This window comes from Macrotis lagotis, chromosome 3 (genome assembly GCF_037893015.1).
Source record: "Macrotis lagotis isolate mMagLag1 chromosome 3, bilby.v1.9.chrom.fasta, whole genome shotgun sequence".
Taxonomy (NCBI): Eukaryota; Metazoa; Chordata; class Mammalia; order Peramelemorphia; family Peramelidae; genus Macrotis; species Macrotis lagotis.
The window spans coordinates 22152150-22167372 of NC_133660.1; the positions used below are offsets into that span (position 1 = coordinate 22152150).

General features: G+C 38.0%; 1 protein-coding gene across 1 annotated transcript in view; it reads left to right on the forward strand.

The window, feature by feature from the left end:
• Positions 1–14934, forward strand: part of LOC141517368 (myozenin-2-like) — a 33461-nt gene extending 18527 nt beyond the window's left edge. Inside the window, exons 3-4 of the mRNA XM_074228317.1 lie at positions 331–500; positions 14836–14934. Coding sequence (XP_074084418.1) covers positions 331–500; positions 14836–14919 — 254 coding nt within the window. The 3' untranslated portion in view covers positions 14920–14934. The remainder of the gene's footprint in view (positions 1–330; positions 501–14835) is intronic.
• Positions 14935–15223: the final 289 nt, after the last annotated feature.

Here is a 15223-nt window from a genome sequence, read left to right on the forward strand (position 1 = left end):
TTTCTTATTTGTTATTGATCTGAATTTTCCACAGAGAGTTGAAATGGTAGAAAGCATTGATGGATCACAAACAATCTGACTCCCCTTCCAAAGAAGGTTATAGAGAGGTTTTACTCTCTTTTTGTAAAGGGGAGGGGAAGGTAGAGAGGTCCCACTTAACAGAACACCAGAAGAATAGATCCCTGTTTGGTGGCATCAAATGAATTTAGGAAAAGATCCTCTTCATTTTTAAGATCTAAGAGCAGAGAGAGCACTGTAGATGATGAGTTAAGTCAACATCTGAAGCCATTGAGCATAGGGTAACTGGAATCTTGTGTCGTGCTTTTCCAGAAGTAGATGGTATGGACCTGGGCAAAAAGCTGAGCATCCCCAGAGACATCATGCTGGAAGAATTATCAGTACTCAGCAACCGAGGGGCCAGGCTGTTTAAGAGGCGCCAGAGGAGATCTGAGAAGTACACATTTGAAAATTTCCATTGTGAATCCAAAGCAGAAATGAATGTGAGTACCACTCAGCTCCTCAACTTGTGTGTATTTCCCAATGGGGCACATGGCACCACTGTCATGGGAAGCTGATTGTTGGAGCAATTTTTAGTAAAAATAAGTGTCCAGAGAGAGGATGAAGAATGATGGAATGTAAACTTAGTCAGCTGCTCTTCAGCAATTCCCCTCCCAGCATTCACCTGTTTATTATAACTGATACCTCATTTCCAATCCATTATTTCCACTTTATCAATCAATCAGCAACAAAACAAGTTATCTATTTTAAAAAAATCTTAATTGGTACCTCTTGTATTTACATCATCTACATTTTCCTAAGTATCATGCCCCCAAGTTCAGCCTTGTCCTATCTACCACTGGCGAAATAAGAGTTTAAGACATTTTCTCCATTCTTGTGGACATTACAGTATCACTGGGGAGACGAGACTAATTGTTATCTATTGTTTGAGATACAATATAACTCTTGTATGGAAAGGATGGAAAAATGGAAGGAGAAAAAGAAAGGAGAGGAGAGGAGAGGATAGGAAAGGAGGGAGAGAAGAAAGGAGGAAGGAAGCAAAGGAGGGAGGGAAAGAGGTAGAAAAAAATGGAGGGAGGAAGGGAGAAGGGAGGGAAGGAAACTGGGGAGGAAGGAAGGGAAAAATAAGTCTTTATTAAGTACCTGTTATGAGGTCAGTGCCTTCCAAATAATCTCATTTGATCATCACAATAATCTTGGGAATTAAGCATTTTGATTATCTGCATTTTATAACTGAAGAAACTATGTTAGAGAAAATTTAAGAGAGGCAGACTTGCCTAGGGAAACACAACTAATAACTCTGAATTCAGATTTGATTCCAGAGCTTTCTAACTCCAGGTCCAGTGTTCTATCTACTATATCACCTAACTGTCTCTAGAAAGGGAAATAGAACTGTCAGGGAGACCTGGGTTCAAATTCTGCCCTAGACATTCACTAAGTGTGATTTGGGCCAGTCCCTTATCTCATCTGCTAAAGGAATGATCTTAAAGTCAAAAGTCTCTAAAGTTCCATCCCTTCTAACTCTGAAATCGAAAGTCCTATAAATCCCAGCTCTATCATTTAATATTTGTTTGGCTCTAAGCAAGTCCCGTTATCTCTCTGAACCTCAATTCCCTCATTTGTAAAAATGAGGGGGTTACATTCATTGACCTCTAAAGTCCCTTCAGGTTCTATCTTTGACCCCATATCTGATCATCAAGGTCATGGTGATGTTAGAAAGGGGTAAGGATGATGATGATGATGACTGAACAATGAGTAAACAAGGCAATTGGGTTCTCAGCTGTGTGGGAGGACCAGTGAGTTTTGTAGGACATCCGAGAAGGGAGCTGTGAAGAGAGGCCAGAAGATCTCATGGAGAAGGTGGATCTGAGATTAAGACTAGAGGGTGGATAATAGTCAGACAGATGGAGACTTAGGTGTCCCAGGGAGGGGACCTTCTGTGAATGAAGGCCACCACAAAGACAGAAACCGCTTCACAGGATGGGAAGAGCCCAACCTGACTCAGATGGGGAGGAGTGGGAAATAAGGCAAGACTGCATCCATCAAGGGCGGGGGTGAAAGCCAGGCAGGGTGGTGCAGGCCGGGTATCCTGGGCACATACAGGCAGGTAACAAAAAGAGAAGGTCCTAGAGGTAGTAATGTTTATTTAAGGAAGACTCATTTAGGAAGGACACATAAAATGAATTGCAGCAATCACTCACATTTATCTAGTGTGGTGAGTCTTGCAAAATAGCTCTTTTACATTGGTTATTTCCTTTGATACTCATATAAACCTTGGGAGGGAGGTGCCATTTTACAGATGAGGAAACGGAGGCAGACAGGTTTAATGACTTGACCAAGGTCACCCAGTTAGTAAGTGTCAGAAATTAGATTCAAATTCAACTCTTTCTGCCTCCATGCCCAGTGCTGTAACCACTGAGCAGCCTAGCTACCTCACTAAGAGTTCCAGAGATCCACTAAGGCATCTATCTGTTAGAAGAGTTTGGACTAAAGAATATAAGAATAAGGGATGGAAAAAAGAGACATTGAAAAGGACAAGACTGATTTAGAGAATGAAGGAAACTGAGTCAAAAATGACTCCAAGTCTGGGAACTTAAAGGATTCAGAGTGTCCTACTTCTTCCCTGGTCTCTATCCTTCTGTATTCACCTTGCTCATGTTTGCATCCTTTCTTCAATAGTCCTGAAAGGGGAATGGAATCTGTTCACTTATTTTCCACGCTTTTTTTCTTTTTTAATACAAATCTGGGATTTTACTGAGGTAGGAATATACTGATGTTGACCTTAGACTGTTAGACAGTCATGGTTCTGTCCTTGGCCAGGGCCACACACTGAACATGTATCAGGATAGGCCTTGATTGTCCAAGGTCACACAGGTCTTCCTGACCCCAAGTTCAATCCTCAGATCACTATGTCACACTGCCTTTTCCACCATAGTTAACAAAATGTCAGCTTTTCTGATAGAGGCATTGTGGCTTTCAGAAACCAATATAAAGTTTTATGGGATGACTGGGAGAAAGGGATAAGGGAAGGGTAAAGTTTAAGTAATATAGAAATAAAGGATATCAATAAAAATCATTTTAAAACAAGAAATTGGTATGTAATCTGTGCCCTCAGAAAGTTCTGTTTTAGCAGATAATATGGATTTCCAGATTCTTTGTTCAGCAAAGCTAAGTATAGTCTAACCTTAGGCCCATTCAAGTAATTTAATAATAATAATAATAATAATAATAATAATTTTAAATTAACATTTTATTTTTCTCCAATTATATGTAAAAACAATTATTAATACTCATTTAAAAGTTTTTTGAGTTCTAAATTCTCTCCCTCCCTAATAAACCTTATAAACTTTCTTTCTCTCTTCTTTTTTTTTTACTTTAAGAATGGGGAGGGTCCCCACCCAAGATTATAATTATTTCTGTTACAATCATAATTCTCTACTTCAAGTCAATTTACATCCCAAGAGTCAATTTACACATCCACCCAAATTCTGTTACATTCAAATTCTCTTCCTCCTTCCCTGCATCATTCCCACCTCAGTCATTTTAGGACCAGTCTTCTGGGCCTTTCAGAGTCCATTTGGAGATGAATGTATTACAGTGAGGGCTTCATTGAGGCAGGGTCCAGGAAATGATTGGCTGGCACAGCTGGTTGGCATCCTGTAGAGACTGGCCTTGGAGCTATATAGCTATAAACCAGAGCATCAGGCGGTTTGAGCACTAAAGAGAACCAAGAATGTTCCAGGCTGCCATTTGGTATGAGAGGTTCAGAAAAAAAAATCATAATTCAGTTGTTGCTCATGGAGCTAAGGACAGTGCTATGGAGCTCAATCCAATTTCCCAGTCTGTGTAGAGAGAATCCTTTTGTTGGCTGCCAAAATGTAGCCACTGGCTACTTGGGTTCAGTTATGCCTATGAGGAATCATTATTTAGACTCAGGAAAGCACAGGTGGAAATAAAACAAAAATTTATTAAAAAGGTTACAGGACATAAGGAAGGACGAGAGAGAGAGAGAGAGAGAGAGAGAGAGAGAGAGAGAGAGAGAGAGAGAGAGAGATAAAAGAACAGCCAAGCAGCCTTGGCTGGGCCATGGTCAGAGAAGTCTGAGCCAGCCCTCTCTTCTTTTTTTCATTCATTCAGCTAAACATTAATCCACCATTCTTTTATTGTCTCTCTGTCTCTCTCTGATACTGTCTCTCTCTTTCCTCTGTCTTCATCCATTTATCTATCCATCACTCCACCACCCACCCACCCACACATCCATATCCTGATAAAATGGTTCAGCTAATGTTTCAAGGATGGGCAGTCTTGTATCATAAGAAGATTACTAATTTTCAGAATCTGTGGATCTGAGTTTAAGTCATAGATTTGCTACTTTCTAGATGCTAAGCAGATAAAACCCCTCTCAGGGTTTCAATTATCTCATCTATCCATTGGAGGGATTGGACAACATAACTCCAGCCTAGAAGCCTAGCTCTTCATTGTTAATAAATTATCTTTTCTTCCCTGTAGTACAATATGAGGAACTTTTAGAAATAATCCAATTGGCTATATGATCAATCTCCACCAGTGTAATTTAATAGTAATAGTAGCAGCAGTGGTTAGGTGGCACAGGGGATAGAACACCAGCCCTAGAGTCAAGAGGACCTGAGTTCAAATCCAACCACAGACACTTAACAATTACCTAGCTTTGTGACCTTGGGCAAGTTACTTAACCCCATTGCCTTAAATTTTAAAAAAATAGAGTAATAGTAGCTTGTGTCATTTAGTATTTTTTTCTCTAGAATTTAATCAAGTTTTATATTAATCTTTTCATCCTTTCCACATCCCTAAGTTAGTCTCATGGAGTCAGTCAATCAACAAAGAAATATTTCTCAAGTAGTTATTACATATTGGACATTTGGCTAAGCACTGGAGAGTGAAAGAAACATCAAACTATGATGAGGGACCAATGATGTATCAAGGACAACATTAGAGCTTCCAAAGACCATCTCATCAGCTTCACCCCTTCTCAGAAGATAGGTAGCAAAAATAGAACCTGATGCCATTTGCCTTCCACATAGAAGTCTAAGATGTCTGTGACTGTCAAGTTCTTTTTGAAATCAGTTGTCCTGGGTCCATTCTTTTTACAACATTTGGCTCTGGAAGGATGTTTTGATAGCCTGGAATGCCTAGGATAGATGATCAATGGGTTTCCAACTTATGATCTCAATATCTTTCCATTTGAATGGACACAGCATGTTCTCCTGTATATGACATGGAGCCTGGAGGCCATGGTCTATTTTGGACCTCCCCAGTAATGCTCTGGAAGAACTCCAGAAAGTTACTACAAGACAAAAAATGTTAACTGGTCTTCCATCTGCCTCATTTGGTATCTTCAGTAGAGAACTACACATGAGAGAACTTTTATTTCATACTTTAGAAACTTTTGCATCTTCTAGGAAACAAAGACTAGAGGGAGCATATATTTGGAGCTGCAGAGAACCTGAGTGGCCATCCAGTTCAACTCCCTCACTATTCAGATGGGGAAACTGAGGCCCAGAAAGGTGAAGTGATTGACTAAGAACACACTATAGGTGGGATTTGAACCCAAGTCCTCCAACTCCAGGACTAGGGTTTATTTCTCATCTAACCCTATCATTTGCAGCTAAGGAAACCAGAGCCATGAGAGAAAGTGTAGCATGTAACCAAGCCTACATGAAACCAGGTCTTTCTGACTCCTGGGGTAGGATTCTCCTTATATATCTCTGTGCTATTTAAATGTAATGATTTCCCCCCCCCATACCAAATCCAACACACATACATATAGTCCTATATAATCTACTCACATATGTGTATTCCTATGTACTCATATGCTCACATATAAATGCATAGACATGTGTGCATATTCACTCAGATACATTCACCTGAATTCACATATAAATACTCATATGCTCACATACTTGCACAGACACACATATTCACAAATGAGCCACTTTTCAAAAAAGTCAATTAAAAATGTTTTTTCCCAGGCTTTAAATGAGGTACAAATTGATAAGTTTCTTTAATTTTTTTAGTAACCCCTTTTCAGAAAAATATGAGCTAGTAGAATCTAAGATTAGCTATGAAGTAGCAAAATAAAAAGGGAAACTGAGGTAGTAAGTCTAGAATATACTTTTTTGTGGAATCCTCCAGATCTAGCAATCCATCAAAAAAGTATTAAGTGCTTACTGTATGCCAAACACTTGGAGGACAAAGGTTTAAAAAAAAAAGAAAAAAACAGTCCTTGATTGATCTCAAGAACTTCCCAATTTAATGAGGAAGGAAATGGGTAAATAATTAGGTATTTACAAGACATATAGGGAATAGATGGAGGTTATCCCAACTGCAGTCTGGAAAAGGTCTCCTGGAAAACATAAGATTTGAGGTGACACTTGAAGAAAGGCAGGGGACCCAAGAAAAGCCATGAAGGAATTAAAGAGAATTAGAGAGAGTTCTGGGTAGTGAAGGATGGAGTGGAGTGGGTGAGGAAGGTCAAGACTCAGGGTTGTATAGAGATCACAACATGACGTAGGTTAAAGCAACTGGAGAGGTTCCAAGAATTGGGTAAAGGAAGAGGGAAACAGAGGAGAGGCCCATAATCTGAGAGATTACTTGTTCAAAGCTAAAGGGGATTCAAAATTGCTGGATTTTTAATGTTTTCCTTCTTTGTAAACATTTAAAAATTTTTTTCTAGAATTATTTTTGGTTAAAAGTCTCTGTAACCTACAAGTGGAGGCTTTGGCAGGCTTTGGTGAAAAAAATAACAGTTCTGTGATTTATAAATGGTGTGGGAGGAAAGCCATCAATTATTATTTCCAGACTTCAGTGGAATTTAATTTTAAAATTTTAGAGAATAATTTAAAGCAATCTTTCTTTCCTCATTTCTCAGATTGATCACTTACCCTGGGAGAGACACTTAACCCTTGATTGCCTCGGTTTCCTCATCTGTAAAATGGGGAATAGCACCTACTTCCCAGGATTGTTATGAGGATCAAATGAGATAATAATTATAAAGTGCCTTTAGCACATTGCCTAACATATACTAAGCACTAGATCAATATTAACTATTATTATTATTATTATTATTATCCAAAAATAAAGGAATTGAGTTCTATGCTCTTTAAGGTCCCTTCCTATTGATTATACTACAACCTAAATTCAAATCTCACTGCTGACATTTTCTAACAATTCACATTAGATGTTGCTGAAGTATGATATGATTTATATCTCGAGATAATAGTACTTATCCTACCTATCATATCATTCTTATGAAGAAAGTGATTGAATAAACAGAAGGCTCTCTAGAAATGCCAACTATTATTATTGTTTTGTTGTTACCTTTTTTCCCACATTAATGAACATCCTTTAGTTTCCCAGGTCTAATCTAGACCCAGTTATGAAGCTAGTTGGACAACATGCTCCAGTCACCTCCTGAGAGTGTGAAGGATGGCTTGAGGCTTTGCAGTGGGGATAAATGTAAAATTGTGTGACCCTATAATTATGTCTAGTTTACTCTTAGCAAAATATGTCTCTGGCCCCTAGAGAAGCTGCCTAAAATCATCCCGACCTCACCTGACTGTCCTGGATTAGATAATTGGCCTCTTTCAGCTCCAACAGAAAGGAAGTTATCCATCAGGTCTGACTAGGGATAAAAAAAAGGGAGGGGACAAGAGGAGTTCCTCAAACAGTGGAATATGCCCAGGGATCTCTGAAACAAGGGAATGACACCAATTATTAATCTCTTCCATTTATTCTGCTAATCCATAGAAAGAATTTGTAATTATAGCTTGAGGAAAAAAAATCAAATCAGGATGATGAAATAGTCTTAGGAATGTGTTTCAAAATGGCAGTCCATGATTTCAGACATGGAAGCCCATGGACTTCAGAGATCATCATTCAGTCCAAACCAGACTGTAATGAGAATTCTTCCTAGAATATTCTGGCAGTAAAACCTAGAGACATTTCATTTAAAGAAAAGAAGAATGAGGCTAAGGTGAAGGGACAGGGATGAAGTGGGACAGATAATAATTATCTTCAAGTATTGTCGCCCCATGGAAGAGACATTAGGCTTCTGCTTGACCCAAATGGATAACACAAGAAATACTGGAACATCGGGTAAGGACCTAAACCTTTTGAGACTCAGCTTGGGTTCCAAGATACAGATTTTTAGTCAAAATAAGGAAAATCTTTCTGTAACTTAAATTGAACAAAAAGGGGGGCTTCCTTGGGTAGTGGTGGTATATCTCTCTTCAAGAAGAGGTCAGATGAACACATTGGAGAGATGTCAAAGAAGAGATTTTCAGTTGAGTATGGATTGGACTAGATTAGATTGAATTATTATTATGCTTTGTTGTTTTCAGCCATTTCTGTCATATCTAATTCTCTATGACCCCATTTGTGGTTTTCTTGACAAAGGTACTGAAGTGGTTTGCCATTGCCTTCTCCAGCTCATTTTACAGATGAGAAACTGAGGCTAACAGGGTTAAGTGACTTACCCAGGGTCACACAGTTAATAAGTTTCTGAAGCCAGGAATCTTCCTGATTCTGAGTTTAATGTGCTATCTTTTGCTTCATCTATTATTATGCTAAGGAGCCATAAAATCTTGCTAAAAATATCTCAGGGTCCATTTAGTCCACCCCATTCATTTGATATATGAGGAAAATAAAGCTAATGGATGTTAAATGAGTTTGCCTAAAATCACACAGCTTATAAGCCTCTGAGGTCCTTTCTTGTTCTGTAAATCTGTGGGATTCTGTATTTTTGATGTCTTGATATCTAGTCCTAGATCCAAGACATCCTACTGATGGGTATTCCCATGATGGTTCATTCTGTTTTTCATAAGATCGCATATCTGATCATGCCAGTTTTTTCTTCAAAAACATACTGTGGCTCCCTATTACTTCCAAAGTAAAGGTCAAATGATAGAGCATCAGAGCTCCGTAAATTCAGCTCTGGGAGAAGCCTTAGAGCTTAATGAAAGAACCCTATGAGGAAATGGCTGTTGAGGCTAATGGACTATCTATGGTCACTCAGGTAGCAAATGTCAGAGGCAAAAGAGGAACCTGGCTCCTTTGAAATGTAATTCTAACCCTAAATCTAACCAGTGCTCTCTCTTTGAATAGTTCTAATTACCCAGAAAATCTTCCTTAAAATCCAAACCAGATCTCCCTTCTGAAAAGGGAGTTTTCAGCAAATTACAAGTCAGTGTTCCCATCATATATTAATTATATCCTTGTTCAATCAACCTTTGGGACTCAATTTGAAATGAAAAAAAGATGCAGAATAGTAAAAAAACTGAAAGAACTTCCCATAAAATATGCAGAAAATCTAAGTGGTGGCAATAATATCATGCTCTGAAAACTAAATGTCAATAGGTTCTTCTTGCATGACATGGAAAAGCATTTGTCTCACTAATTAAAATGATATGACCCTAGATTGAGGGCATCTTTTCCCATTTCTCTTTCCCAGAGGAGACCACACTACCTAGAGTAGATTTTTTTTGGTAGGTTTAAGTTACACAATAATATGATTCCTAGAATCCCTGGCCCTTAGCACCAGCCTAGGCAGGGTGATGAAGGAGAGAGAGTACTGGGCTAGAAGTCAAAAGACCTAGGTTGGATTAAATAACTTTGGAGTTCCTTTCCAACTTCAGCTAGATAGAACTGGGATCTGGGATATGTCCATCTTCAGAATTTCTGTCTTGGGGTCCAGTTGTTTCCATTCATGAGAAACATGACAGAATATTACAGAACTCGTCCCAATAGACAAGAAATGAAAGAGAATGAAATTTGTAATGGGCTTTAATTCTACTTGCAACATTCTAGCAACCTAAAAGGAAAGGGATGGCTAGTGAAAATTTAGAAAGGAGAATAGCACTCACAGAGAGAAAGGTATCATCAAGATCAGGTCATGCTAGATTATCCTATTTCTCTTTTTGGAAGAATGTTATTAGATATACAGATATTGTTTAATCTAGGCTTAAAGTTTCATTTTAATCTTGTGGGGAAAAAATGGAGGCAAGTAGATAAATGGACAGTTAAGTAGATTCTAAAGTGTTTGAATGACTAGACCCAAAGAGAGTTGATAATGGGTCAATGTCAATCAAAGGGAAGTTCTCTAGTAGATTTGTACTTGACTCTATTATCTTCAATGTTTTAATCAAACACTTGAATGTTCATCAGATTAATGAATGTCACAAATCCAGAGCAGGATAGTGTGGGGGTGGGGTAAAAGATATAAAATGTTGGATGACAGAATCAAGAACTGAAGAGAAATTGAAAGGTTTGATTCCTTAATAGAAATCAAGCCAATTTGATTCCTTAATAGAAAGCAATGCACTTGGATTCAAGAAATCATTTTCAGAAGCATCAGATGAGAAAGACATGGTTAGAAACCAGATCAACTGGAAAGGGTATGGGGAGTTTAGCAAATTGGAAGTCAACAGTAAACATAACTTGAATTAAATAAGATATGCCCAGAATTAGGGAGACAATAGACTCCCTGAGCAGATCATATCTCTGTAGCCTGAATTTAATTATAGGGTCACATTTTAAGACGAGCCTTGAAGAACAACCAAAGTGGTAAGATGCCTTGAAAATTGGCCATATAAGAATTGGTTGAAGGGGCTGGAAATGTTCAATTTGAAGAGAAGAGTTTGGGGAAAAGAGGATTGTTATCTAACTATGGGACACAGAAGAAAGGTTATACTTGTTTGGCATTTGCCCCTGGAGGACAAAATGAAGAATAATTGATGGAAATTTCACAAGGGCTGATTATGGTTCAGGGGAAAAAAACCTTTCTAACAATTCAGACCACCCCAAAGTAGAATGAGATGTCTCACAAGGTTCTTCAAAGAAAAGATGTGGGGTAGCTTTTAAAAGAAATTCTTGGTCAAGTATGAATTGAACTTGAGGATTCAGAAGCCCCTTCTAACTCTGTGATGTAATAATAAAAATAATAATAATAATAAATAATAATAATAATTTGGTCTCATTTCAGTAGAGAAGGTAGATATTTCCCTTGAGGTCTCACTTTAACTTGGAAAAGAGGAAAAGTCTATGGCAATGAGCTTTCCTTCCCTGCCCAAGAGCTAGAGGATTTAGAAAGATCATTGGTATTATTTTCTAGTTTTGAATTCATGGATCAGTTCTCTAGATTTAAAAAATAAATTTTCAGTACAGGAACTATTTTTCCTCCAACTCCTCAGAAATTGCAAGTACATTTTATTTATAGACATCATTTTGGGAGTAGAGAGAGGAAAATTATTCTCTAATTTTTGAACTTCAAAAGATTTTTAAATGCATGATTCCATTCATTTTTATAATAATATTTCTAAATGACTGGAAGTATTATCCTGATTTTAGAAATTAAGAAATTGCAGTCAGAGACGTATTTTGATTTTAATAATTTTTTCCAATAACACATAAAACCAATTTCTAACCTTCATTTTTTACAATTTTGAGTTCCAAATTCTCTCTCACCTTCCCTCTCTAACTCCCTAATTGAGAAGGCAAGTAATTTGATAGAGGTTATATACTGGGCAGGCATACAGAATATATTTCAAAATTAGACATGTGGTGAAAGAAAACGCAGACCAAAAAAAAAATTCAAGAAAAATAAAGTAAAAAGGAGTATGCTTTGATCTGCCTTCAGATTTGATCAGTTCTTTTCAGTTCAGAGATATTAAATGAATTTCACAAGTTCATAGGTGAATTAATGGAGGAATCAGAACTACCTCACATTTTAATCACCTCCCTTTGGGGAGAAATAACAAGTTATTTGAGTTAGTCGAATTTTTTTTCAAACTCTGTTCCATGATGTGAAATGTATTGCAATTGGCACAAAATAATGAGCAGTTTTAACAATCACCTGATGAGGAAAGGATCAAGGAAAGGTGGATGAAAAGATGGTAGAAATATTGACCCACAGTCGTGAACAATTATAGAATTAGAAAGAACTTTAGAAATCATCTGGTCCCAATTCAATGACAAATATACTGGGATATATGACTTTATAGTTTTTCTACCAAAAGAAGTTGCCTTCTCTACATGGAGCATATTAAAGATGTAATTGTCAGTATTTTCCAATGACAATAAAACCCCAAAACTACCACCCCACCTTTGTGACTCATTTAAGTACAGAGGAGAGATTCTGAGCCTTCAGAGTTGATGCCAATGAAGTTCAAGTGGTAACAGACCCTACCAGGTTGGTACCAAACTAGACTAAGGTCCAGCCTTCCAAGGTAAAAGAGACTCATATCCAGGTTGGCCATAAGATGGCCTATTTTTAGACCCCCAACTCTCCAAGACTATCTGCTAAGTCAGGAAGGAATTAAAAATAATATGATTGGAGGAAATACTTATACTGATAAAAGAATTGATCCCTAGACTATTAAAGTAACAAAGAGAAATCTTGTGTAATACAGGCAGAAGAGAAAGACAGAAAGTGATCATCAGAGCAAAATCATTCTTCTAGAAGTCTGTTGTTTGGATTATTCTTCCTGGCTTAATGGTCAGTCCTCTATAACACCACCACTACTATTGAAAGATTCAAGCAGAATCTACTGACCAATTATTTCTTTTATTTATGGGACCAAAGCATGCGCTCCATTGGATACCACCCTTCCCCCAGAACCTAGTCTAGATCTAGGTAGATTCCCCCAATTTATTAACTGTATATATAAATGTATGGGAAGCTAATTTTTTTAATCCTTCATTTCCAAAGATCACATCAGGGAGATAATACCATGACAGTCACATGACTTGGGTTTGAGTGGGGGTGGGGGGAAGCTGTGCTAAGTCACCAGCCTCACTTTCTTCTCCAGAGCCATCTGGTCCAGTAGCTACATATGAATCAGGACAACTGGAGATGGCCCTGGATGCAAGGCAATCAGGGTTAAATGACTTGCCCATGGTCATTCAGACCTTATGGGCAGCTAGGTAGCAAAGTGCAGAGTACACCAGACCTGAAGTCAGGAGGATAGTTCAAATCTGAGCATAGACATTTATGAGCTGTGTGACCCTGGGTAAGTCACTTAACTCTGCTTGCTTCAGTTTTCTCATCTGTCAAATGAGCTGGAGAAAAAAGTGGCAAACCACTTCAGTACCTTTGCCAAGAAATCCACAAATGGGGTCATGGAGAGTTAGATATGACAGAAAAGACTGACCAACAAAAAAAAATACATATATACATATAGATAGATAGATTCATAATCTTTCAGTAGAGATGCTTTGTTCAGATTCAATTCAGCTGAGATAAAGATCTTTGTTTTTTGTTTGCTTTTCTTACCTTCCTTGTTGAGAGTCACTGAAGAATAGAAAGAGGGCTATAATTTAGGTTGCATCTCTTACTAAAATAAGGCACAGCATGGCCACCATAGGGCATGACTGTGTATTTAAACAATAACCACTGGGGTACTTGGTGTTTCCTGTCAACTCATGACTAACTGGAAAGAGTAGATTCTCTAGTCTGTCATTAATCCCCAGGAAATGGCTCACCCTTGAGTAGGCTGGTGTGACTATTTTAAGGCATCAAGGTTGGCAATGTGATTGAAGCTTCAGATGATACTGGTTTCAGCATTGCATGGTGAGAATGAAGAGCAAATGAATTCCCTCAACATAGGTCAATCTCTCAATAGTCTATCTTATTTGTAAGGAAATGAATTTGGTCGTTTCCCCAAAAAGTGAATAAATCAGTTATTAAGGTCAATGAAATACTAGAGTTCGAGACATATCTAGTCAGTCCTAGACCTCTGATCATACTTTATCTGCCTCATCTACCTTCCTACCCCTGCCCCATCTTCATGCCATATTTTAGACTGTTGCTGCTGCTTCTTCAAAGTAGAATCCAGAAATCATAGCCTGAAGCTGATCAGCTTAGGTTCTTGACCTGAGATAGTGCAGTCCTGTTGGTGGCTGTTAATGACTCTTCTTGATTCCACTTTTTGTTTTTTGGCAAAAACACTGGAGTGGTTTTAGTCATTACCTTCTCTAACTCTTTTTCCAGATGAGGAAACTGAAGTGTCTGTAGTCAGATTTGAACTCAGGAAGATGAGTCTTCCTGATTCTAAGCCCATCTATCTGGGCATGAATTGACTGAAACATATTACCAGTGATAGCCACAAAAAAAGTATAAAAATGTTAATACAGAAAATATATGAGCACAAAGGGAAATGGACTAGAGAGAGAGAGAGAGAATTTTTAGATTATAATAAAAATCCTCAAATATACTCAGTGTTCACAATCCACTGATACAGTGGCTATAGTTTCTGAGTCCAGAATAAAGAAGACTTGAATTCAAATTTAGTCTCAGACACAGGTCTCATGACCCTGTGCAAGTCACTTAACCTCTGCCTCAGTTTCTTCTTCTGTTAAAAATGGGAGTAACATCACCTACTTCCCAGAGTTGTTGTGAAGATGAAATAAGATAATATTTGGGAAGCATATTGCAGAACTCAAAGCAGTGTAGAAATGATGGCTATGCTTATTATGGTGAATTAGCAACATCCCATAAAATTCAGAAGAGGAGCTAAACCATAATTATGAAAATAAATGGAGAGGGGCAGCTAGGTGGCACATTGGATAGAGCATCAGCCCTGGAGTCAGGAGTACCTGAGTTCAAATCCGACCTCAGACACTTAATAATTATGTAGCTGTGTGGCCTTGGGCAAGCAACTTAACTCCATTGCCTTGCAAAAAATCAAAATAAATAAATAAATGGAGTAAGTGTCATGTATCAATGTTAGTGTCTCTTCTCGATGTGCTTAATATTAATAAGAGTTTCCTTTTGCTCCCATGCAGTACAGGATTGCCATGCAGAATGGAACTTTGGATGGTGGCAGCATGGAAGGTGGCTCCCAACATGGCCCACTGACACCTCCCTAACACACCAGACCCCCGGAGTCCACCCAACCCAGAAAACATCGCACCAGGTAAAGAGCCATCCCAGCAAGAAAGGGGTTGGGAGCTAGCATTCATTCTACTAACTAAATTTTGTGGAGCTTTTTACCATCAAATCTCTCCCTTTGAATAGTATTTTAAAAATGTAAGCCAACATTTAGATATGGGTTATTAGTGCCAGTTCTCTCTAGATATTGGTATCATTATCTTTTTAAAAAAACATGCAGTCATTGTATTCACAATGATACACCCTTTTCATAATAATAAATGACTTTTACCTTGGGCTCTA